The sequence below is a fragment of the Dendropsophus ebraccatus genome, chromosome 10 (genome assembly GCF_027789765.1).
Source record: "Dendropsophus ebraccatus isolate aDenEbr1 chromosome 10, aDenEbr1.pat, whole genome shotgun sequence".
Classification (NCBI taxonomy): Eukaryota; Metazoa; Chordata; class Amphibia; order Anura; family Hylidae; genus Dendropsophus; species Dendropsophus ebraccatus.
Window position 1 is genome coordinate 59,944,779 of NC_091463.1, and position 27,844 is coordinate 59,972,622.

Consider the following 27,844-nt stretch of genomic DNA (forward strand, 5'->3'; position numbering starts at 1 on the left):
ATCTGCAGAAGTTATGACCTATCTATAATATCGACAGAATAGGGAATAACCAAGAGATCAAAGGGGGTCCTCACAAAATCCAGAGTATGGGAACCCCAAAATCTAGGTTAAAAGGAGCCGGAGGCTATATAATTTCAATGGTGCCTGCCTTGGAAGGAGCACAATGCTCATTCTAGGTGGCAACAGAACACTCTTTCGGTCTCCATTGGACTGACAGGGCCCTATGGATACTCTTATGTGTAAACCTGGCAGGCATATCAAAGCTCACCTTTCTTTTTAGGTAACTTCGCAGGATAAGCTGTCCCGTGTGATGAATAACACGGTTTCTGGGCATTATATAACTGTATACAACATTTTTCACCAGACTTCTGCTAGGCTAGGCCGTAGGCTACAATTGTAATTTTCAGCTGTATCTGAGCTGGCGGAAGGGTACTAGCTGCTATGAGGGGGGATCCCAGTCAATTTCTTTATAGTATACCCTCAGAAGCAGCAACAGCACAAAAGACATTATAGAACAGTAGTGACCAGTCTAAGCTATAAATCCAGCCCTGCATCGAAATCTAATAATTAGTTGCTTTGTTGAAGTCCCTCTGTGCCTCTCTGCATCTGCTCTCTGGACTCACTTTTCCTCCCATCTCACTCTTTACCCCTCCCCTCTCCATAGACTTGTATGGGCAGCATGTAATTTGATCTCCCATCTGGTAGTCCTTTGTATAACCACAAAATGGAATTGAGCTGTTTTGAGTGAATGAAAGTGTAGCAGGAGCCAGGAGGGAAAAGATGCTTTATATTGGCATAGGTATGCTGCATTTCTGTACTGGCATTCTACCTGAGCAGAGTAAGGGCTGTGATGCCAGCAGCTGTACCACCTGAGAGCCTTGGTAAAAATATCCTGGCATTCACAGCAATGGCTCTATCATTTTCTAGTGCAGGTTAGATAAAGGAGGCGGCTGACTGGATTTTGCTACTAACTAATCTATAAATACTTGAGGATTATTTGTAGTTTATGAACCAGCCATAAAGATTACATAAAGCTGCTACGTCTGACCTGCTAGTCCCGGTCAGTTTCCAAGAGGCATATAGTTGACCAGGTCACACTATGTTCTTATCCTCCACTGCTCTCATTATCATTCTCTCTGTCTGTTTCCTTCCTCCTTCTTCCCAGAGTGGTGCCAAGCCCGTATTACCCTTCAGGCAAGCAGTGCCTGTGGAACAGCTTCTTCAAATGCTTACGCTATTACCATTATAATTGCAGAATTACTGATGCCAGCTCTACCCACTCCCTTCTTCAGAGAAAACAAGCATTTTACTCTTGACATACTGTGCCTCCACTTGCCCAAGTGGAAAAACAGAAAAAAGGATGGATTATGTGCAGAGCGGGATTCATTGTTTCACAGAATAAATTAGCCTGATGACTAAAGAAGAGCTGGCACTGATTTCTAATGCATGCAAATTGGTAACACAGGCAGAGGATCCAGTCTGCTAATACAGACAAGAGGACGCTGCAAACCTGGGTTTCTCAGGCTTTCATATTCATTTACATTTCTGTTTGGCAATTTATTTTCTAAGCAGGGTTTCTATGAACAGAAGAATGAAGCTAATGATGGTGTCCAAGAACAACTGGCTTATGAACCCTGGATCCGTCTATGGGTTCTGTCCTATGTCCTTAAATATACAGACTAAGGCTGAGTTCACACTACGTAAAAAACACAAATACGCAAATACAAATACGGCCGTTGTTATGAAATACGGACGTGTTTTTTACATAGTGTGAACATAGCCTAAGGCAGATTTATCAAAGAAGGGTACATATCTATCTATCTATGGTAATGGATGGTGCCAGCGGGTCGGACCGTAGACTGCGGTCCACAGCAATATATAGAAGGATAAACCAGCAGCACTCCGTTCTCTTGTAGTTCAAATTCATGCTTGAAAAAGACTGCGAGAGGCGGTTGAAACGTCGCACCTTTAGGCTATGTTCACACTACGTAAAACTACGGCCGTAGTTCTCGCCGCAGAACTACGGTCGTAGTTTTGTGGGGTGGAACATAACCTTACTTTCAATGGGACAGGAATTCAGTGAATTCCGGCCGCAATAAGAACTGTCAGTTCACACAGTGAAGCGAGTGTCTCCGGCCGCTCGCTTCACTGTGGGCTATGGCAAGCTCTAATGCGGGCGCACGCTGATGCTCATCAGAGCTCCGCCGGGATGTTCACGTAATGTGAACATAGCCTTATATGGCATAAATTCACCTTTTAAACTACAAGAGAACGAAGTGCTGCTGGTTTATCCTTCTATCTATCTATCTATCTATCTCTCTATTATCTATCTATTATCTATCTATTATCTATCTATTATCTATCTATCTATTATCTATCTATCCCTCTTCTATCTATCTATCTATCTAACTATAAAACACATCCGTATTTTCAATCCAATAATGTATTCCATTGACATCTATGGAAAAACAGTAATATTCTTACAATGTGACTGAAATGTTTCCACAGACTTTAATGTAGCATATTATTACATTATAAATACGGCCGCTCTTTAGACCAATTTATGGCTGTATTTTGCTTTTATTTTACTGTATGTGAACATAGCCATATACTGTATAAAAACATTCATTAAAAAAAATTATCCATAATAAAGTGATCTAAGCTGTAGTGGACCTAAACAAACCTAGAAATATACAAATGGCAAATAACTCCTGACAATCTATATGCTACACCTGAATTACTTCTTTACAAACTGAATTTGCAAATGTCAGTACCCACCACTTTTTAAGGGGATGAATAGTACCTAACAATATGTCATATGTGACCAAAGAGTAACCTGGCATGGTGCTTAAGTGTGACTGTATGACACACGTTACAGTATGTCCTTGTATTGCATATCTAATAGGATCTAAAGGATTTAAAGAAGGCCTGGTCAGGTCTCATGAAATGAATGTCCCATGAAATGGTAATGTTGAAGTTATTTAAACTCTTTGTTATACTGTTAGGCCTTATTCACATGTTCAGTTTTTTTTTCGCAAACAACAGCAGTACTTCCTCCTTCTCAGGTAAGTATCTGCCAGGAGGGGTCTGTGAACAATTGCTGACACCACATCCATGTTGTTTTTTTTTGCAGATTTGCGGGTGTTACATCTCTGGAATTCACGAAAAATAGAGATCCCACAGACTTTTATGGGAGAAATCCTACTCTGCACTAGATATACTAGATAGAACAAGTTCTATTTTTTTGCAAAATGGATTGTGGATCCAATTAAAGTGGATTGTGTAAACAGCCCAAGAGAAATCAATGGGCCCTAAAATTGTCTGTGACTGCGGATCCGCAATCACAGGCAACGTTAAGGGACATGTTAATAAGGTCTTCGCTGTTTTTTTTTCTTGGAAACGTACAGTATAAATGTATTAATAGGTTGGCGTTATCATTCCCCATATTAATAAGGTGTGTTCTTACACAGCCTGGCACTGTCCGCAATGACTGGGCAGTATTAGACAGCACTTGCATGGATAGGGAAATGGTAACATCCAGCTGTCAGTTTATGGAGGAATAACAGAAAGGAATGGGACAATGCAGAGTTCTAAGAAAAGATGTTCTGGCATTGTTATTTTATGGGGACGTTTGGACTGAAATAGACATGTTGGGAGAGATGTCAGCTTCTATTTTAAGAGCAACTTTGATAAGTCAACATGGAGTAACCCAAGTGCAATACATTGTACTGCCCTTTATAGTGAATAAACTCACAGACATCAACTGCTTAAGAGAATCAGCCTTATGCTACGTTTACACGAAACGATTATCTGGCGAATTTTCGATTTAACGATCGAATTGGAACGATAATCGTACTTGTAAACGCGGCGAACGATCGAAAAATCGTTAATTTTGATCTTTTAACATGTTCATAAATCGTTGTTCGTCGATCGCAAAAAATTCGCCGATCGTTCCGTCTAAACAGTCGTTGTGCGATAGTCCGACCGCGCGCCGCCCGCAGCCCTGCCCGACTCCCGCTCGCAGCCCGGCCCCCCGCTCATCCGCAGCCCCTGCGCCGACTTGATCGCCACCCCCGCCGCTCCTATCGCCCCCCGCCGCCGCCACTTCGATGCCCCCCCCCCGCCGCTCCAATCCCCCCCCCCGCAAGGCAGCACTGATTGGCTAAAGAGGGGAGCCGGGAATTTCAAACGGCTACTCTTCAGCCAATCACTGCTGCCTTGCATTGATTGGCTGAAGAAGGGAGCCAGGAATTTCAAACGGCTCCTCTTCAGCCAATCAGTGCTAAAGGGAAGCACTGATTGGCTGAACAGGAGCCGTTTGAAATTCCCGACTCCCCTCTTTAGCCTATCAGTGCACTGAAGAGCGGAGCAGGGGATGTGGAAGACCTGCGACGCGGAGCAGGTAACATATGCTCGTGGCCGGGGCAGGGGCGATCGGAGCAGCGGCGACGGGGGGCGATCGGAGCGGCGGCGGGGGGCAATTGGAGCGGCGGGGGGGGCGATCGGAGCGGCGGCGGGGATGGCGATCGGAGCGGCGGGGGTGGCGATCGGGGCGGCGCAGGGGGCTGCGGTTGACCGTGGGGCCGGGCTGCGGATGAGCAGTAAAAATCGTTACTTCGAAATCGTTAATCGTGCGATCGGGCCAATTATCGCTCTGTGTAAACTTAGCATAATGGTGCGTTTACACAGAAAGATTTAGCTAACAGATTTTTGAAGCTAAAGCCAGGAATGGATTTCCTTTATGACCTGTTTCTCTGTTTATAGTCTGTTCCTGGCTTTGGCTTCAAAGATCTGTCAGATAAATCTCTCAGTGTAAACTCACCATCAGTTATCTGCCACACTGTATAATGTTGTAATAAGATTTATAGATTCCCAAAATGTCTTACCTCTAACATCAGCTGAGTAAACTCTTCATTACTAAGAAAAGAAGGTTTCCAGTCCTGTCGGATTTCACAGGCCTCTGTCTGTGCTGTAATTTCTAAAAGACAAATCCATCATTTACTAAATCCATATGATATAATGACTGAGTACAATCTCTTACATCATAGAATATCCCAGCGGAGTGCGGTACCTTTCTGTTTCTGCAGGAAATCAATAGTTCTTTGGAGAATGGTGGACTTATCCATCTTGAGGGGGTGTCCATGACCATGCAGCATTGTACACAGCTCCTTAATGAGGACATTAAATTGGTCTCTTCTTTTCTTCTCAGATTTATTCCTTGAAGCCCTAAAATGATAATAATGATAAGATGATAATGTTCGACTATATGGCCAGTACAAGGCTATAACCATATATTCTAACATTTATATCCCAAGGGGGAGAGCTAATCAGCTATATGTACTAAGCTGACCACAGGAGGCGCCATTTACCATGCAATATGCTGCCCTTGGCCAAGTTAAGAAATATGTAAACTGCTAATAGCTCCCTATAGCCCACAGGGTGCTGAGAATAAGAGTACGTTCTTACCTTCATCCTCAGCACAGTTTCTGTGATATTAGCAGTATATTCCTCATGCTAGTTAAGCTTTTTGGTGCACCGGGGTGGGACTACCCCCCTACAGTGCCTCAGGTGTTTGGCTGGTGGGTGGATTGGTGCACTGGGGGTGGTAGAGCCTAATTAGCATGAGGATTAAACTGCTAATGTCACAGAAATGCCGTTGAATATGTAGATAGGAAACTTACTTTCATCCTCAGAACTCTTTGCGCTAAAGGGACATACTGTATCAGCAGGTAAGATATTTATTAAAAAAAAATAAATGAATGATGGGAAACAGTCTTGCACAAGCAAAAATATTCAGCCGTGGAACTGGAAAAACCACAGCTACCAAGAATTCTGGTGGCAATACCAAGCCAGCTATTGTTTCCAGGCCAAAACATTATGGTTTACCATCAGTATGATTCAGACCAACAATCCAATACAAATATCCCAAGGAGGATCCCACTGTAGCCTCTCCTGGAGATAGTGTCACCTATGTATCTTGTTACAGACAGCCTTACAAAGCTTTGAAAAACTGCAGCATTCCACTCCATGTGACCATTGCAGAGGAACAGGGATAGGGTTTAAAGTATCCTTGACATTCTAAAAAAATGAGCCAGGAGAAGTGAGTGGTTATGTGCTTCTCTCATCAGCTGTCTACTTCACCTTTGTGTACAAGATAAGCTCTATAGACTTACAAAAAGCTTGCAATGTAATGCCGCAATGTAATGCCGCCCAGGCTGAAAAGAACGGAGGATTGAAAACTGTTCTTTAAAAAGAAAACATAGTGTAAACATACCCTAAATGTTTTTATATGTTTCTGCAATATATCAAAACCTTTTTTATATAATGACAGGGACGCCTTCCATCCTGTCCCATGGCGCAATACGTCTTAAAGTCTTTTCCTTAGATATGATGAGCATGTCATACCACAATAATGCAAAAGGACGCTGGTTGAAATATGCAAAAGAACACTGCAAAGACACCATCACATGTCTCAAAGTCAGTGAACTAGCCAAACCTTCCCTCCGGGAAGGAACAACCAAGCCAAAGGCATTCTCCAGTCAAGGAAACCACCTCAGCAAGGTATCCATCCACAGAAAGCTGTTTCGGGGTTTTTGCCCCGAAACCTACTCCACACTGATGAGGGGCAAAACCCCCCGAAACAGCTGTCTGTGGATGGATACCTTGCTGGGGTGGTTTCCTTGACTAGAGAACGCCTTTGGCTTGGTTGTTCCTTCCCGGAGGAAAGGTCTGGCTAGTTCACTGACGTTGAGACATGTGATGGTGTCTCTGCAGTGTTCTTTTGCATACCACAAATAATAACATTCAAATACACAATTATCATAATCCAACATGACTACGACATGAAATTATAACAGTTCACCCCTTCACCATGACTGTTAGTGTCATTCAAGGACCTAGGTTTGTCATAGGTGGTTTTGGAAGCAATATAACAGGTTATTGCCTGCAGATCTCCTTTTAATCACCCCTCATATCACACAAAAATGTGATCTGAAAATAGGGATTTCATTCTGAGTCATGTGGATTTCAGTAAGTGCCTATGATTGCAGCCAGCGGGTCTGCTTTGTGGGAGCTGCGTGTAATGACTCTATAAAGGCCCACGGAGCTCCAGCATTAGTCATCAGTATTTCCACAATTTTCTTTTTTTTTTTATCAAAATCACAATGACTGTATAAAGTACATAGCAGCCAAAGTACAGAACCACTGGCTGACATACATAGTCTCTTGTAAAACATGCTTTGACCAAAAGAAGTATACTGTAATATTCCCAAATGTCCGACTGCTGGCCGAAAGTAGAGGTTTGGAGAGAAGAAAGTTCAGAGGAGCGTAAGATGATTGTAAAGAAATATAAATAGGATTTTCCTACTGTTACATTACCCAAAACTACACTGCTAATGTATTCATTGCATATGCTCTCTGTATCGGAAATCAGAATCATTCTGCAAGCGGAAAAGTCAAGTCAATAGACTGTAGGGTGTTATGATAGTTTGTAGCATGGTAAAGTGTAAATTACTTTAAATTGTAGTGAACAGCCAATGGAAATCTGTTGTCCTTGCAGTTGTTCTGCTCTATGTTCAGATCTAAAACAATTCTGCTACAGTAAGTATTCAAAGTGACTCTGTATCCACCGACCCACCCCACCAGACCGCTGGCACCATCCGTTTCATGAGAGTAAATCCTTACCAGTCGTGTCTTTTTAAAATGCGCCTGGTGTCTTGGTTAATATATTTTAATCTGTAGCAGGGAAGTCAAACTGTTGTGGTCTAGAGCAGCGCTTCTCAAAGTGTGAGGTGCAGGTCACAGGTTGGTGAGGTGCGGGAACAGGCTCTGGCTGATGCCCGTCTGCCCGCTTGCCTGCACCGCCGGTTCACCGCCTCCATCCGCCACAGCGCCATTCCTATGCATATTCATGTATGCACACTCTCAGGTCAGTGGCTAAGCTTCCTGACCGGCCTGAGTGTGTATACATGTATATGCATAGGAACGGCACCGCAAACGGATGGAGGCTGTGAGCCGGCCGTGCGGGCAGACATGCAGGCGAGTTTGCGGGCGAGCGGGCAGACAGGCATCTGTCAGAGCCTGTTCCCGCGCCTCCACAACCTGTGACGCGCCTGACAGCTGTGAGCTTCCCTGAGCTGAGGGGATGGGGATTTGTTAAGGGAGCCTATTTAAAGTTTAACAGGTAGTCTGAACCTCGGCCAGCAGCAAAGGTTAATCTTCCTGGTGGCAAAGTTTCAGGCTATCTGTTCCACCTTAAATAAGCTCCCTTATTAAATCCCCCCTTCCCTCTGCTCTGACAAGCCTCAAGCTTTGGGTGTCCACAGGTCTGGCGGTAAGTGAGAGCCGGGGATGTGTGCAGACAGTGCACACAACTCACACATCCCTGCCCTCTGCTTCCTGCCCATACATCCCTGCCCTCTGCTCCCTGCCCCTACATCCCTGCCCCCTGATAATCTTTTAACTCTTTTTCACTTCTGGCTTCAACATCCACCAATGGTGAGGCCTGAGCAACACTATGGTTTGGTTGGTGAGGCCCAAACTGAAAAAGTTTGAGAAGCGCTTATCTAGAGTGTCTGTGCCCCAGGTCTGCGATGTCTCTCTTTTCTTCCTCCCCGCCCTCCTCGTCATTAAGAACAGTCCTGGGTAGGATTTCTATTTAACACTTGTCTAATCTGCACCTGGGCTGTAGTAACATAGGTGCGGTTTAGAAATCCTGCCTGGGGTTATACCTAATGATGAGGAGGAAGGGACGGAAAAAAGGAGAGACGTTGCAGACCTGGGGCAAGGACACTCTAGGCCACACCAGTTTGCCTTGCCTGCTACAGATTAAGGGTGCGTTCACACGTACAGGATCTGCAGAAGATTTGATGGTGCAGATTTGAAGCTGCCATATTTTTTGCTATAACCAAGGCACCAGGGACATTTTCAAATACACGACTGGTAAAGATTTACTCTCATCAAAAGGTTGGTACCAGCGGTTTAATAGGGTGGGTTGGTAGATACAGAGTCGCTTTAAGCAGTTGACCAGGGATAAAAAAAAAATTTAAATGTTTGGCTGGGGTATGTAACACATAAGTAATAAGTCATATTCACCTAATTTCCTCCTAAATGCTCAATGGCTCCATCTGAACCGCCTGACCCCCCATACTGCCAGTACAGTTCTGTTGTCTTCATTACTGCAAGCCTGGTCCGAGGGTCTATCTGTCTTCTGGGGCCTGTATTCAGGCTAAAAACAACTTTTATTCCAGTGGTGTGGTGTCAATAAGGCAGGGCCTAGAGCATTTATGCCTTAGGCCTCCCAAAGATGAAGATCCAGCCCCAGCCCCAGGGCATGACAACAGAAGAAAAAGCTACTGCACGCCTAGAGCACCGATTCTTTAGGCTCCACCTCACTGGCACTGAGCTGTCGGAATAAAAGTTGTTCTTAGTCTGTATACTGGCCACGGGAGTAAGACATACCCCAGAACCAGGCATGCAGTAACAATGACAATGGAACAGTACCGGCGGATTGGGGACATGTACTGTATATCTTGTATGGCAAATTAGAAAGGGTATCGCCATTGTAGGAATACTTTAAGCTTACAAGCTTTTCAGCATTTCATATCCCACTTGGAGTTTCACATATCTGTGCCATATCAAGGTAATCTGACATATCATTAAGGATGATATCATTGCAAATGACTCTGAGCTTGTGAATGATGGATGACTACATAATGACAGTGAGTTCACCATATTGGTATTTTAAATGATTATTCAAAATGTTTAAACAACACTCATGTGTTGTGAGGCTTGAATATACTTTATATAAATGTTAGGACATGTTCAGACATGTATTCTGTAAAAACATAAATAGATAAAACTCAGTGTAGTGGTACATAAGGGTTACCTACGCAAATAATCCTAGTAATATTGTCTTGTACCCTTTATATAAGTGCAATATATTTAAGGGGGCTTTCTGGGTGTCCACAGGATAGGTCCTTAATGTCTGATTGGTGGAGTGCAGACACCTGGTACACTCACCAAGTCATGGCTCTAGCTCATAAACAACCTGGCACCACCACTACACAATAAAAAAAACTTACTGTGTATGTACCAGAGCCATGGCTCTGCTGAACCTCTGATGGCCTAGCCTGCAGATCGGCCATAAGTGTTAAAGAGGTTATCCAGCACTACAAAAACATGACCACTTTTCCCCCTACTGTTGTCTCCAGATTGGGTGGGGTTTTGAAACTCAGTTCCATCGAAGTAAATGGAGCTTAATTACAAACCGCACCTGAACTGGAGACAACAGTAGGGGGAAAAGTGGCCATGTTTTTGTAGCGCTGGATAACCCCTTTAAATGTAACTTCAGTCTACCTTATACAAAATTACTGTTGCTGCTTTGTAGTATCAATTTTTTTTAGGGAGAGACTGACTGAGATGTTCTGTGGTTGTATAGCAAGAGAAAAATATTTGAAAGGTGTCAAGGTGCCTTAAAAATGAGGTATACTTAACTGTACTATCCCTTGCTGCTGCCATTCCAAAAGTGCCCAGGTTCCTGCTGCTAACCAAAAAATGCCCCCACAGCCAACCATTGGCAGATGCAGTGATATCCCTTAGACACTGGTCATTTCATGTGTGTGTTAGGGCAGAGAACTGAAAGCTCCAGGTAGAGGCACGGATGTGGGATCAATGGCAAGTGAGTACTTATTTTTCTACTGTCCTCCAGCCCAGAGCACTTTAACATGTAAAAATATTTTTGGACAACCCCTTTAACTAGAAAGGAAATTAGTAATGCCACATATGAAGATACCGGTATCATACAGGACACATAGTACATTTAGGGTCCTTTTCTGAAATTTGCACTGGGACCTTTGCAGCCTCTTTTTTTTTTTTTTAAATCTTCGTATGGTTTTTAGTAAAAGAGTATATTACACCATATACGTTCTTCTTATCATAGGTCTGTGACTGTATAACTAGTCGCTTGGGGCATATCAAACCCCCCCCCCCCCCAAAAGTAATGTCTAAAGGCAATGTGAAACTAGCCAAATTAAACTGACAAACCAACTCAACTATATATATATATATATATATATATATATATATATATATATATAAATGTGCATAAATCATGTGCATAAATCATACATACATATCAATGCAATAAAGTCCTCCAAATCTATCCTGCTATATATAAATACTGAGATTGCCTCTTGTACCTCTTCGCTCTATCTTTCTCATCTTCATCCATCAGCTCGTTTAGACAACACAGGATTCTAGAGGAGAAAATAAAACACCGGTAAATGTAATTATTGAAAATTGAGTTTAGGACCTAAAACAAAAATCTATATAAATTTGCAGCTAATGTGTAAATAAACATTGACGTTACTAACGCAGCTGTGTCTATTCCCTGCAGACAGTCTCTCTGTAATCGCTGCTGAGTAATAGGGTATCATCAGAACATCTGCTCCTGCAGCAGAACTGTCATGTTACATGACCCACACTCTCTGCTAGACTAAAGGGATTTACAGCTAGATACAGATACATCTCCACTTGGGACTCTTTATATATAACATAATCGCAGAGTACTTCTGTCACCCTGCATTGGTGCTGACAATCGGAGCTACAGCTGTTGGTGGGTGATAGTTTACAAACAAGCACATTTAAAGGAGTACTCCAGTTCCAAATCAACTGGTGTCAGAAAGTTATATAGATTTTTAAATTACTTGCATTTAAAAATGTCAAGTCTTCCAGTACTTCCAGCTTCTGTATGCCCTACAGGAAGTGGTATTTTTTTCAAGTCTGACACAGTGCTCTCTGCTGCCACCTCTGTGCGACACAGGAACTGTCTAAAGTAAGAGAGGCTTTCTATGGGGATTTGCTACTGCTTTGGACAGTTCCTGTCATGAGAGCACTGTGTCAGACTGGAAAGAAAACATCACTTCTTGTAGGGTATAACAGCAGCTGATAAGTACTGGAAAACTTAAAAAAAAAAGAAGTAAAATACAAATCTATATAACTTTCTCTATATAGATTTAAAAAAAAAAAAGTTTCATGGTAGTACCCATTTAAGTGTTCCATTTTTTTTTTCACTTTTGCTTTAGCTCCTGCAATGTTCCTCCAGCCACGATAAGGTCCCCAAAGTCCACCAACCATATGCCATACACAGTGATCCCCTGCAGACAAGATCCCTGTGTAACACACTAGCTTATAAGTAATTCCTGACACGACCAGAGGGGACAGCAGAGAGACCATTTTTTGGCTTTCTGTACTAATTTTTAATAAAGATACATTACAGAGCTATCCCTTTAAGTGTGCTAGTAAGTTGCTGGTGATACAGTTAGGATAAGCCAACCAACCAAGTTAAGTTTTTTTTTTTTTATGCACCAACTACTATAATGAAGTCGGTATTCCAGATACATTGTCCATAGGAAATGGTCTTTGCATGAAAACCTGTTCACCTGAGGATAAAGTTGTACTACTTACACATCAGTGTTCTTTGTGAGACTGGACACAATGTATTCTGCTTCCTCTTGTATGCTAATAAAAAGAGAACATATATTAATTTATTACATTACACAATCCATTTTGTTATTAATAGGAATTTAACTTTATGGGGGAGATGTATCAAACATGGTGTAAAGTGAAACTGGCTCAGTTGCCCCTAGCAACCAATCAGATTCCACCTTTCATTTTCCAAAGAGTCTATGATGAATGAAGGTTGGAATCTGATTGGTTGCTAGGGGCAACTGAGCCAGTCTCACTTTACATCATGTTAGATAAATCTCCCCCTATATGTCAAAATTGCAATACAGAAGGCATACATGTAGCTACATGTATCATATATGGGTGCCCTTTTCTGCAAACCCTTTTACTGACTACAAAGTAAAAAAGCTCATTAGTTATGAATGTAATCTAAGCTTTTCCATTTCAATGTGCAAGCTTTTCCATACGGCACACAGTAAAATCCCCTATACATTCATACGCTGCTTTAGGAAATATTAATGGGGTTATCAAGGATTTAAAAAGGCATTTTCTTGCAAAAAACGCGCACTTGCAAGGAAAGGAAAAATTAGATACTTATCTATTAAGCCAATTAAACATAGTTTTCATTACCACTTTATATGTAAAGATGAGCGAACCTCAAGCACACCCGGGTCCGTCCCAACGCAGAATGCAGTCCAAGTCCAAGTCCTGGAAAATATGGATACAGCCTATGGCTATGTTCACACAACGTATATTTTCGTAAAACCATGGCCGTGATTATTACGAAAATATACGTTACCTTTCTGTCTATAGGATCCCGGCTAGAGTGTATACACATAGTATACGATCTAGCCGGGATCTATCGCAGTGCTGCAAACAACTGACATGTTGTGCACACTACGGAGTGAGCGGATTTGGGCGCTCGCTCCATAGCGTGCAGTGTAAAGTTCTGATGCGCCCGCATCAGAACACTGCGGCCCGAAAGATCATCTTTCTTGAGACTGGCCGAAAGATCATCTTTTTAGAGACCGGCCATGACGGAACGGCAGGTCTCTTAACGCTATGTGAACATAGCCTATGACTGTATCCATGTTTTTCAGGCAGCATTCCGTGGAATGCCTGTAACGCCAGAATCAGTGATAAGATGCTGGGAGCGGAAGAATTGTATACATATGCGCCGCGTGGGGTGGGGTGCTAGGGAGTCCGTTACAGGCATTCCACGTCCGTGTTCAGTGCGGTACAAGGAACGTGTGAATGCGGCCTCAGGGCTGCATCCAACTTCTTCAGCCACGAGTAATCAAATGCAGAGCATTCGGTTTGGGACACCCCAAGTGTGCAAGAGGTTCGATCTCCTCTCCATTTCTATGGTTTTAAATAGGATATTGAATATTTTAGGTTACGGTCCTACAAGCCCCCCCCTCCCAACAAGACAAACAGCAGTGATGCTTTAATTCCAGTACATCCACATTATTTTGAGCATTTGTATAGTACAGCAATTGGTGACAACTTGTGCATACTGTATATGACATTATCAGTAGAAGACACTTCTCTAAAGCCTTAGCCATGAACCTTGTAAGCCCATGTATTTCAACTTCTAGTCCACATCAGTTTCATCCTCTAGACTTACGGCAGTGATGCACCATTTTTTTTTTTTTTTTTTACTTTGCAAGAATTTTTGGTGTCTCTTTCTTTTTCCCCCTATGTTTCTTTTTTACTATCTGTATTATAAAATAAGTCTGCCCATAAGTATGACCATAAAGCCTTAAACTACGCTAAAAATAAAAACTTTTTCTTCTGTCTATGATCATAAGAGGCTACTGTAAAGTGATCTGTGTGGCATTAAAGTGGAAGGTGGCACCAGCAGATAAAAACAATAGATAAAGCTCACAGCTCAGCCAACCCCTCCCTATGGAAAAACCCATTCAAAGTGTATAGCGTATGTTTAGTAATGCTTTCCATTCATTTGAATGGGAGAGGCAAGATAGCTGCCCCCATAATAATGTACAAAAAATGGACAAAATAAAAATAGAATCAGAAAATCAGAAAGAGACTAGGAAAAAAAATATGTTCCAGTATCTGCCATGTTTATCCTAATACACAATGGCTGTCACCATCTTAAATCAAATAAGACCAGTCAGACTATGCAGATACAGCAATTGTCATACTCAGCAGCTTATCTAGTGCACTCCCTGTTCATTCAGGGTTAAAACTAACAAATTGAGAAAATATTGTTTTAAAGCCTTGTTCATCATCAAGTCTTTTGAGTTCACGTGAGCTATTTTTCTGTGCAAATATTAAATTTTTTTTAAGTTATGGAAAATTAAAAGTTTATCAGAAAGCACTTTACAATTTGCACAACAAACAAAAGTCCTCAGTCTGGGGACAAGGGTATTTTTTCTGCTCCCAGACCACTTTGGACATTTGGCAGGTATAATTAGGGACATGGCCCAAATGGCTCTCTTTTCAATAAGACGATCCTGGTATTTTTGAATAGCATATGATAGGTGAGTGTGTTACAGATCTTGCATTGGGACGTACTCAAGCCCCATATTTTCCTTTTATATACAAATAAAAAAGAAAGCATGCTCCCATTCCACAATTTCCTGTCGCTGCAATTTTGATGACTTCTGGTCCTCAATATTCACTACTGTTTTCCTTGCTCTGAGATGCATCGTCCCTTGAGGAACTCCCCACTCAGCCAATGGCTTACTTCAGCTATGACTTGGCCAGTTACAAAGCATCACAAGAACCAGAAAGCAGTGTTGAGCAGAGGGCGTTTGGAGCAGAGTAGGTGAGTACTTTCTTTTCACAGCACTTTTACTTCCATTGAATGTACAGCATCAATATATTAATTTCAGCTTTTGTTTTATTTCATGCATAACAACATTACAAAAGTGTAGAAATATAAACTTGACTTCTTAATAAATAAAAAATACACAAAAGACAGAATCTCTACAGCAAGGCACAGTGGATTTGGGCCTTAAAGTGTCACTGTCGTGAATTTTTTTTTTGCAGAAATCAATAGTCCAGGCGATTTTAAGAAACTTTGTAATTGGGTTTATTATCCGAAAAATGCATTTTTATCATGAAAAAGCAGTTTGAAGCTCTCCCCCCTGTCTTCATTGTTCTCCTATGGAGAGAGCTAAATAAAAGACCAAAACAGTACAACAAAGAGTTAATCTTCAAATCCCTCACCTGATATCTCTTGGGACAGTCACCAGTGACCTGTCTGAGCTCGGATTACAGCTGTCACCCAGCTCCATGCCTGTAATCCTCTGTTATCTGCTTTCTGCTGCCGGCTAACTCCCTCCTCCCCCCTCCCCTCTCCCTAGAACAGACAGGGTACGTCTCCTGCAACAAGTCACAATTTTCAGATTTTTCAGAGTGGATGAAAAAGAGGAAGGAGGGGGGGGACCTGGGAAAAGGCTTTTTACATGCAGATAATGGCTGATTTGGCTAATAAACCCAATTACAAAGTTTCTTAAAATCGCCTGGACTATTGATTTCTGCAAAAAAAAAAAAAAATACGACAGTGACTCTTTAAGGACAGGGCAAATTTTTATTTTTGTGTTATATTTTTTTCCTCAGCTTCTAAGAGCCATAGGGGGAGATTTATTAAACATGGTGTAAAGTGAAACTGTCTCAGTTGCCCCTAGCAACCAATCAGTTTCCACTTTTCATTCCTCACAGACTCTTTGGAAAATGAAAGGTGGAATCTGATTGGTTGCTAGGGACAACTGAGCCAGTTTCACTTTACACCATGTTTGATAAATCTCCCCCATAGTGCTTTGAGTTTTCCACCTACAGGGCTGGATAGGGTATCATTTTTTGCCCCCAAATCTCTAGATTTTAGTAGTATCATGTTTGTTAATATTTTTTTAATCTTTTTCTTTTTAATAATTTTTATAATGTGACAAAAAAATCTGCAATCCTGGCACGTTTTTCCTCTTGTCATTAACGCTGTTCACCATACAGGAATAGTATTAATATATCTTAATCAATTTTTATTTTTTTTTACATGTTTTATCTGTATTTTGTGAAAGGGGGTGAATTAAACTTTTATTGGGGTAAGGGCTATAACATTTTTTTAAAACTATTTTTTCAACATTCATTTTATACTTTTTAAGTTCCCCTAGAGGACTATTACATGCATTCATTGGATTGCATACACTGTCATTGCAAAGCATTGATCTGTGTTATCGGTGCTCTGCACATAAGGTCTGCCTGTGGCAGACTCTATGACCAGACTGCCAATCGGACTGCACGGAGGTAAGTATTAGACCTCCAGCAGTCAGGGAAAAATATCAGCTCCTATCACTGACAGTTGAATGCCGCAGGATGTCGATTGCTGCCCATTATTAATAGTAAGGATCCAGTTGCTGATAGCAGTCAGCTTTCATTCTCTATGAAGCGAGTTCAGTGGAGTTTATGATATGAAATTATGCCATATGTCTATAAGTGACAGGCTTCCATGGTATACATTTACATCATATGTTTGGAAGGGGTTAATACCATGTACAGCACTTCATTTCCATTCTCAAGTCTCACAGAGTAGCAATAAAATACAAAACCAATGATCTGTGACCTAGATGGATCTAAAAATCCCAAAATTTACATGGCACTCATAAGGTCTGTATTAGAAGGTAATTAAGGAGAGACCTTCTTACCTCGCTAAGATAAGCTGTTCCTGTGTTCTAATTAATGGATGTTCATATCATTTACAAGCTTTAATTAAGTATTTTCTTAAATCCCTGAATTCAATCACTTAATTATGTACTGAGTTATTCTGGCTTTTGGCAGGTTCATTGGTGGCCGTCTTTATAGAACATTACATTCATTCCCAAGCAAAATCAACTTTTTGATCTTATGAATGCTTTCCAGAGGTTTACTCATCCTGATACTGAAACAAAACCTACACAACTTGTCAGGGGTAATTATAAATATTTCAGGAAAATGCACACCCAACTATAATGACACCCTAAAGAAAACAGCTTAATCTGTAGCTATCTCATTAAAGTGTACACAGTGTGAACATCTATCTATCTATCTATCTATCTATCTATCTATCTATCTATCTATCTATCTATCTATCTACCTATCTACCTATCTATCTGCAAAAGAAGAGCCTGTGGAGCCTCATTGAAGAGTCTCAAAACACAGGACTAGCCAGATATCCCTCCAGTGTAACTGGATGGGTTTATTTCAGATAGTTAAAGTGTCTTATTCATGTGATAGGAAGGAATGTAGTGTTTTCATGTCTTATTTGTATCTATCTATCTATCTATCTATCTATCTATCTATCTATCTATCTATCTTAGCTGGCTGTGTAAGTGGGATTGGTTTGTATTTAGCTATGTGCATGGGAATAGGTAGATGTATTGTTATGTCAACTGTTCGGCCATAAACCTCCCCAGTAGTGTCAACATTGGACACAGTTGTTGTTATTGTCCAAATGCATGTAGCTGAAATTGAACAACCACATTTTGCTTGGTAAGCATGTACAAAGCCTGGGAAACTTCCATTCATGGTCATCAGTGGTCTACATAGACATTTCTGGAAGCACATCACCCCCCACCCAAACTTACTATAAAGATCGGGGGTATGTAGCTTCTAGTCAGCCTCAGCTGGGACCATGGATGGAAGGTGCCCAGCACCCTGTCATCGAGCGAGATGGGTGTATATTAGTCCATAATATACAATGGGGCTCCCCATTTCATTGTGGAAGGAACATCTATGCATCTGTACCATCTGTAACTGCAGCTAAGTATTGTTTTCTGTAATAAATCTCTTATTTTTCTATAAATCTGTGTGGTTATAGCCTTCTCACACTATTATCAAAAGCAACCGGTTACACTCCAGGAAGGACCCAGCCTGCAAGGAAACCACCAAAATCACCAATGTAATGACAAGGGAATAACCAACGCCAGGTATCCATCCACATACAGCTGTTTCGGGGTGTTGCCCCTCATCAGTGTGGAGCAGGATTCTGGATAGGTGGGAGCAATGCCTAGTAAAGCTAGCTATCATTACTATACTACTATTAATCATTATTTCAGGAATAACCCTCTTTAACAGAGACAATGATTATTAAAATTTAGAATTATTATGTTTACTATTGATTGTGCACTTTTAGGCTATGTTCACACTACACCAATTAACGGCCGTTGTTTTCACCCGGCCGGACGTGTGCGCCTGAAACTACGTTGTTTAATTTTGCTTCCTAGCCTGTTTCTAAGCGGGCTGAAATAGGTCATTCATTTGGAATGCTGTGCCCAGCCCAATAAAGCACACAGAAATTTTTTAATTTCAAAATCAAGTTTATTTCGGCTGAAATAAGTATTCCACATTGAAATCCACGGCCGTTGTTGAAGCATTTTTTTTTTCATTTTTCACGGGGCCGTATAAACAACGGTCATTGTCTGATACATAGTGTGCATTGGACGGCCGTAGTTCGTATATATTGCAGCCAAGGTATAAACCTCAAAACAACGGCCGTAGTTTTGCGGCGAGGACTACGACCGTAGTTTTACGTAGTGCGAACATAGCCTTATACTTTATGCTCTGTTAACATTGAGTTTTTCATTTTCTGTAAGGAGGTTTGACATTTTTTAAGGCATGATTGGAATAATTTGCAGCACTGCCTGTCAAAGATACTGGAAATCAGAAGGACCACATAAATACAGTATATCAGTCAGAAGTTGGGCAACTTCTAAAAATAGATCCATCATGACTGTCATGGCACTGTTATGACCATGATGTTAGTATGAACAGTGCCCTCTTTGATCTAGAGACAGTCCGTAATCCACCCAAATATTCTAGTTAATTTAATGCTAAGTAAATCAAAGGAGTTATCCAAGATTAGGAAACACTGCTGCTTTCTTTCAGAAACAGCACCACACCTGTCCTTCGAGTTGCAATGCTACAGTATACACAATGTTTTTGGAAGAAAGCAGATATACCGTATTTTTGTACTTCTGGTTACTCCTTGTAAAGTATATTCCCTGGTCACTGCTTTTACAATGCTGGTCAGGTCTTTACTGATCTCCACCATTTCTCACACCATGTTGATTCACAGCAAAAGCCCATTCAGCCAATTACAGCATGGGGTGGATTACCACTAAGGCCACAAACTGGATAAGCGGACATTTCATACCTTATTTTACATGTCAAGGTGCGGCCAGGAAATAGAGATCAGCAACTCATTTTACTGGAGGAGAATTAAAGTGTACAATAATCTGTCATTCTCCAAGGAAGAAGTGGGTATGGCATTACTGAACTTCTATATATACTAACTGACCAGTCAGATATAGTACTTATATTTGAGGATATGCCAGACTTTAAATAGTGGGTAAGGTTCCAAAAGGGCACATGTCCATCCAGTTCAACCAAGGAGGGGAGAAGATGGATGAAGGAAAGGCGTACAATATTACACTCTTGTCACTGTATAACGTATCCATCCAGCTGTGGAGCTACAGAGGACAATGGCCTGGATGTATTGTCCAGTAAGTACTCTACTTTGTGCAGAGACACTTGTTCTATATTAGGGGGGTTGTATATACAAAGAACACCTCTAAAACAAGACTTTCTAAAAACTATTGCTTCTTTCCAGCTCTATGTTTGGTAGTTTCACATCCAAAAAGAAACAGTGAGCCCCGAATGGAATGCAGCCCACTGGTCCTGCCTACTCTAGGTGCAGTGCCCGTCAGAGGCGAAACCAAGGTTTTCAGTCCGAGTCAAAAACCTGTCAATTACTGATATAAGAAAAATCAGAAAAAAAGGAATATTCAGAAACACACCAGAGGGTTGACCCTTTGAGGACCAGGCCCAAAATGACCGTGCAAATTTAGATTTTTGTGTTTTTGTTTTTTCCTCCTCCCCTTCTAAGAGCTCTAGCACTTTCAGTTTTCTATCTACAGGCTGTGTAAGGGCTTATTTTTTACAGGTGTAGTTTTACTTTGTAATGACATGACATGACATGTATGATGGAACCCCCAAATTTTTATTTATGAAGATATAAATTGGTGAAATCGTAAAAAAGAATGCAATATGGTAACTTTTGGGGGGTTTCTGTGTCTACGTAATGCACTATATGGTAAAAGTGACATGATACCACTATTCTATAGGTCAGTTTGAACACAACCACATGCAGATTTACACAGATTCTCTAATGTTATATATTTTTTTTCTAATTAAATCCTTTTTTTTGGCAATTAATTATTAATAAAATGGGCCTATTGTGACGCTTATAACATTGTATGAGATGTCATTTTTTCTGCGATGATCTCTAGTTTTTATTAATACCATATTTGTGAAGGTCGGACATTTTGATCACTTTTTGTTAATTTTTTTTTTATATATAATTGGTAATCCTGGTGAAAAAATTGGTAATCCTGGAGCTTTTTTCCTCTTTTCGTGTACGCCGTTCGCGATTATGCTTGTTATATATTAATAGATTGGACAATTATACACGCTACAGTATATTATATGTTATATATATATATATATATATATATATATATATATAACTATATATAACTATAACTATACTATATATAATAGGAAAGGGGGGTGATTTAAACTTTTATTGGGGGAGGGGCTTTGGGGTAGTGTAGTAATGATTTTAACTTTTTTTTTAACACATTTTAAGTCCCCCTGGGGGACTTTTACATACATTACTTTGATTTCATAAACTGATTATTGCTCTGCCATAGGCATAGCATTGATCAGTGTGATAGGCGATCTGCTCACTGAGCCTGCCTGTGCAGGCTCAGTGAGCAGATCACCGATTGGACCACACGGAGGCAGGTGAGAGACCTCCCGGTCCATTACAACGATCTGGGGTCAACACAGGAGTGCAGTACAAAATAAGAAACCAGAATCAGGGGTCAGGGAACACAAGTTAAGGAAACCAGAAAATTACATGTAAGTATAACAGCTAGTGAAAGGTGCAAAACACACAATCACATGCCCATTTAAATCCCTGTCACTGTCAGCAGGGAGTGCCTGGACCACTAGTGATTGACCCATTGCTCCTCCTCTCCTCCTGATAGGCTGACTGGCTGATAGGCTGTCTCAGCGTAGGTGGGGCCTGCCAGAGACACACACCCCTGGTTCTGTAATGGCTGCCCAGATGACCGGCTGATAGGACAGCTTAAACAGTTTGCCAGTCTTAAATAAAGCTCTGCCCCATTTACCTGGCCGGATTTAAAGCCAGTGGGACCTTCACCTGTTGCAGAGCTTGCACAGAAATCTCCTCTCATTGTGTTCACTAGGGGTACATTTTTCATAAAGTGCCCCCTAGCACCAAATTTTCTTTAAGACCCCATATTCCCTAGTCTCCATGTACATACAGTAGATTGCCAGGTATCTAGAACTACCATTTTTTCATTGTTTCTTTGAACCATTTTTGGCATTGAGTTGTAAACCATAATCTTACCACATAAGGCAGAACACCTCATTATAACCATTGTGTGATATGTCAACATGTACTTTAGAGCAGATAACAACTAAACTAAGGTCCTTGCTTTACAAATAGAAAGAAAATAGAAAATTGCAGTAGGCTTTTGTCCCCTTTCTGTCTTTGTAAAAGGTGAAAGAATACAGCTCTTAAGAAAATTACTTTTCCATGGTGACATTTCTATCTGGGGCTAAAATCAGCTTTGTGACCATAGTCACTATTTAATAGTAGGGATAATTCTAAAGCAATGTGAGGGGACGGGATGTAAACAGCAGATAAAAAGCCTGGAAATAATAGTTTGATCGGAACGTTGCACATGAACCTGTTATTCCAACATACAAGTGCTTTAAAATAATTATTTTCCAACCATTTGTACAACGCAGAATAAAGCCTGGGTATATATGTCTTCTTATTTTCATGCACACGTCATTACTATTTTTAAACTTTATGTCTTATGAATTTGTCTAGAACTCCAAGAAACAAGTAACGGATGTCACAACATGAGGTGGAGAGAAGACAAATAGCAAATCAAAGAAATCAGTCATAGAATTTGTTTCGAACAGCAGGGTATTTGAAGACCAAGGAGCCCATTACTTCTGGCTGCTGATTAGTTTGGTCTTGGGTGTTTTTATGCTTTAGTTTTGCTTTTGAGGGTTAAAGATTTGGAGAACGTGACTGTTTAGTATTTTACTATAATTACAAAAAATTACTATAAATACAACAGAGATTTAAAAGAAGAACAATAATGCAAGAATTTAACAGAATTGTGTATTATTTAGTTTCATGTGTAATAGTTTACTTGTCAGGAAGTATTTTCACAGCTATTCCTTCGAGTATGCCCTCTTTTAAGGATATGTCCTCCTTAGAATCTGTTTTTATTGTTGCTTCTATATCTACAGTTCACGCAGACCTGTGCGTCTCCATGGTCACAGACTACAACTAAACTCTGTGTAGTCTGATCCTGCAGTGATACTTTCTAACCTTTGTTCCCCACTTATACAAATTTGGTAGGCTGGGAAGAACATTTAACATTTAACACATATGCTTGGATGGGATCTTATTTTTTACCATCTATGATTGGAGGGAGGGTTCAGTCCCCAGGACCCTCACACTCTGTAGTGTAAATATAGTAGTAGTTGAACCCTGTACTGCAGCTCACATCATTCAGATGTCACCCCTTCATAGTTCTGACTGGGAGACCCTAGGATCAAATCCCCACCATCATACACTAAAGACCATCACTTAAATTTCTTGGACAGCTCCTTTAAATAAATTGCTGTTACATACATAAAAGATATACGTATTTGACATACATGTCAGAAATAGCGTGAGGGCTCAACAGTCAAGTAATAGACACATGTTAATCTTAATTCTTCATGTAAGTTCACTAGATCTACATAGAATGAAGTTAGTACAAAGGATAGGATGTGGCTTTATTTGTTCAGATTTTCCAGCTAGAATGCTGGCCATGTACTGTTTGTCATAATGTAGATGCATCATGCAAATTCCTAGGAAACGGCGACATCATCAGGGCCCCAGCTAAAAATAAAGTCTTAAGGCTTAGACTAGAAAAAATGAATCTTTCCCTTTTTTTTTTTTTTACTATATAGTTGAGTTTTAATATAATATCTGTAGCTAGGTTCATACTGGCACCATAAAAAATACTGTATTTACAGTAGCATGGAATACCCCTTTAATGTTGTGATATGAAGGTCTACGATTTAGAAGAATTAGCCTAAATAATCTAATCAGTATGGTCTCTCTAACCAGAGCACAGAATGTCACATACTGAATGTCCACAGAATACCACAGTTGGGTGTCCCAACCCCATTGTGCCAGGTGAGGTGGCCAATGAATGGAGAGGTTTGCAAGGCTCTCTTCATTCACTTCAAGGGAGTAACTGGAGAGTGTGCCATCTTTACTTAATTCTTTGCCCAGTCCTGTCATCTGGCGGTCACCTCACAAAGCAGGTTGGGGGTCAGAAAACATCTGGTCTGAATAGACACGTGGGTCTGAGAAGTGTCTAAGGTGCGTAGACCAAGTTACAGTAAAACTACAGCCTATTATTGTTTATATAGAGTTTTAAACAGTCATAGTCCATGTCTTCCATGTGGCACAAATCTGTAAAGGATCAACGTAATTAGTAGACTCAGCTCACCCAGCCAGTGCACGACCAGTGTCGAGGTATACAGATAAAGGCAAAAATGGGTCAGCACTTCCAATAAAAGTTTCTTCTTTATTTCTTTACTCCATTAAAAGCGAACAAAAGGCAGATACAAAAAAGTAGGGAAAATACACATCTGACGCGTTTCTGGCTATACGCCCTTAATCATAGATGACATGTATAAAGGTATGCTGGGATAAATATAGGGGAAATAAACACATGTTCCCTCCCACATAACACCTGAATCACATTGTATTCTCATAGACATTTAAAGTGAAAAGACATGAAAAAGCGCACCTAAAGTGCACAGTGCTATGTAATAGAAAATACTAAATTACAAACATATATATAAAGATACAAAAATACAAAACATCATACATATTAATAATTCATGATAAGATCCAGTCTATGGTTCAATCCTTTTGGAGATGAAGAGTCCAACATGAGAATCCAATATCCTTCACGGTTTAAAAGTTTCTGTTTTCTATCACCTCCACGGTCAGGGCGAAATACTCTCTCTATACCCATAATGGAAAGTGATGAAATGTCTCCTGCATGGACTAGAGAAAAATGCTTAGCCACATTTGATGGATTTTTAAAAAAATCCATCAAATGTGGCTAAGCATTTTTCTGAATTTACATGAATTATTAATATGTATGATGTTTTGTATTTTTGTATCTTTATATATATGTTTGTAATTTTGTATTTTCTATTACATAGCACTGTGCACTTTAGGTGCGCTTTTTCATGTCTTTTCACTTTAAATGTCTATGAGAATACAATGTGATTCAGGTGTTATGTGGGAGGGAACATGTGTTTATTTCCCCTATATTTATCCCAGCATACCTTTATACATGTCATCTATGATTAAGGGCGTATAGCCAGAAACGCGTCAGATGTGTATTTTCCCTACTTTTTTGTATCTGCCTTTTGTTCGCTTTTAATGGAGTAAAGAAATAAAGAAGAAACTTTTATTGGAAGTGCTGACCCATTTTTGCCTTTATCCACAAATCTGTAAAGGAACTCGCTGAACAGCTCGTTCTACTAATAGGTTAGGTCTAAACACTTGAAACTTTTGACAAGTCTCTATTACAGTGCCCATTTAAGAACAGAAGAAAGTGCAGCTGCTGCAGCTAAAATATGAAACGTAGGCTGGGTTCACACTGTGTTAAAGGGGTTATCCAGCGCTACAAAAACATGGCCACTTTTGCCCCACTCTTGTCTCCAACTCAGGTGTGATTTGCAATTAAGCTCCATTTAGTTAAATTCAACTAAGTTTTAAACCCCACCCAATCTGGAGACAAGAGTGGGGCAAAGGTGGCCATGTTTTTGTAGCACTGGATAACCCCTTTAAGTAAGTGTCCTGCTGGTCCAATTAACGTGCCAGGATAGGTCCGGATGCATGCAGCAATTAGATCAACAGACCTCCATATTCCCAACAGAGGCCAAACCGTTTTCTATCAATTTGAGTGCACCACTTCTGCTCATACCAGAATCATCCCACAGTTACATTATTGTTTTAGTTTCTTCCCTTTAAATCTTAAACTTCTTATGACTTGCGGTGACCTGAGGTCAGCAAGAAAATCTCAATAAGAGGAATATGCTGAATCAGTATGTAGATTATATTTATAAAGATATGACTATAACCCACTAGAAACAAATTATGAACACAAATATGATTTTCCACTACTAGAGTAAGCGATATTCTACTACACTTTATTATGCTGATTATTAGGATATTTTTACAGGGGTCTATCTTGAATTATGAGTCACTGGGTGGCACACTTTGCTGGTGTGATACACATGACTTTTAGACATTCACAGAGGAAACCACATGTACAGTATATTATTTTTGCACTAACTGATTTAGCAGATAAATTAGCACTTTTAGAACATAATGGACGAAAATGTGCTATAGCGCAGTTTTATTTTTAGGTTTGCAGAGGATCGGTTGACAATAGTCAATCAGTTATACAGTATTCAGCTTTAACAGCTAGTAATACAAAACATAGTCTGTTATATGTGACATTTACATTTTATGGCTAGGTTTACACTATGTAAAAAGAACGGCCATTGTTGGTCAAAGACCGGCCGTTCTTTGCACAATGGCCATTGTTATGAAATATGTCTGTTGTTTTCAGTGGGCACCTAGCCTTATAAAGTTCTCCGTAAGCATTTTTACATTGTACTTCCCAGATATCTGACCAGGTGATCTATTTTTCTTCTACACTTGATGGTGATTTTTTTTTTGAACACTGTATACTTGTTTATACAATAGAGGAATAGAGATATATAAACTCAACAAATAAACAGAGTAATAAAAATGTTGTCCTGCTGCTGGGACCACCAGTGATCAGCTGTAATTTGCAGAGGAACCTGAAAGGAAGTGCTCAGTTTGATTCCAATACAAGCACATGAGAAAGTTAACATGACACCATTGAAACCAATAGGCTGTCCCAATGGAAAGCAAAGAAATGTTGGGTCATTTAAGGAAAGGAAGATTCTCTTTGTAGTCACTCAAAGTTCTGACTTATAGAACAGCCTTACTCTATTTATTCAGAATTCCCCAAAAGGGTATTTGAAATGACATTTTGGAAACCACACAACCCCTTTATAGGATATCCTAGCACTATATAAATAGCATAGCATTCTAAATTCCTAACATGCTATATATAAAATGCCGTCCTCTCGGAGAATGCGGCTGTGGTGGAGCAGTGTTCATTAACACGATACGAGACTACAGATTTTGAAGTTATAACATGTCTCGGTTAGTTGAAAGGTATTTTCATATTCCGGGAGAACCCATTCAGATTACAACAAAATGTACGCTGTCGCTTTTGGAATTATATAGATAGTTACATGATTACCTTTGAGGCTTGAAGTCTTCTACTGATAAATGTGTTGATCCTTGAAATAGTTCCGTCAGTTTTTCTCTCTCCTTTGGATACATATATAATCCCAGGTGTGTGGTTATCCCAACCTTTACTCCAGAGTGCCAGCAGACAAAGTGCTAAATCACTTGTCAAATATTGTAGTGGAGTCATTTTGCTTTGTCATGCCATTCCCACAGGCCAAATGTGGAAGTGGTTTTATTGGATGAGGCTCAGGTGTGGGAGGAGAGAACGGAAAGTAATAATACGAGTCACCTAGTTAATGCCAGGGCATGGTTATGTCACCGTGACAGAGGATTTACATCAGGCATGATAGCCTAAATATGATAATAGCAAATTCTAACTATGGCAGGGAACAGGTCACGTAAAATAGTTTCTAGAAATATCTTCTAAATGTCCTATCATGATATGTAATAAATACTAGTGTGTAGAACATTAGCAGGCATAACTGTTCCTACTACATAGCTATTAAAAGGGCTTGTTGCCTTTGATGAAGAGGGATAGATAGAAGGTCTAGTAGACAGGAATGAGTTGCTTTAGTTAGCTTAGAAAACTTAAAGGGGTACTCCAGCAAAAATCTTTTTCCCAGAAATTGAAATACATTACAAAGTTATATAACTTTATAATATACATCAATCACCTATCTGCCCCCCTTCCCTATCTCCCCCCCCCTCAACCCCCCACCAGGAAGTGAAGTAAACTCATTCTTACCTAATGACTGTTGACCCCAGGCTGCTCTGTGGCAGCCATTTTGTGACAATGACATCATCAAGAGGGAGGCTGGTCTAAGCCCTGTTAGGCCAGCCTCCCTTTGTCAGATGGCTCAGGTCCTCTGCTCTGATTGGCCCCAAACCAGGAAGCTGTGC

General features: G+C 40.4%; 1 protein-coding gene across 3 annotated transcripts in view; it reads right to left on the reverse strand.

The window, feature by feature from the left end:
• The window catches only part of PASD1 (PAS domain containing repressor 1), a 112,393-nt gene that overhangs the window by 37,915 nt on the left and 46,634 nt on the right, over positions 1 to 27,844 (reverse strand). For 2 of the 3 annotated variants that reach the window (XM_069942995.1, XM_069942994.1), the window contains exons 1-5: positions 26,955 to 27,067; positions 12,466 to 12,519; positions 11,199 to 11,255; positions 5,072 to 5,226; positions 4,887 to 4,978 (exon numbers count right to left, since the gene is read on the reverse strand). In XM_069942995.1, the coding sequence (XP_069799096.1) occupies positions 4,887 to 4,978; positions 5,072 to 5,226; positions 11,199 to 11,255; positions 12,466 to 12,519; positions 26,955 to 27,037 (441 nt within the window). In that variant the 5' untranslated portion in view covers positions 27,038 to 27,067. Of the gene's footprint in view, positions 1 to 4,886; positions 4,979 to 5,071; positions 5,227 to 11,198; positions 11,256 to 12,465; positions 12,520 to 26,954; positions 27,068 to 27,844 lie in introns of those variants that run through there. The other variant, XM_069942996.1, reaches the window with a different exon arrangement.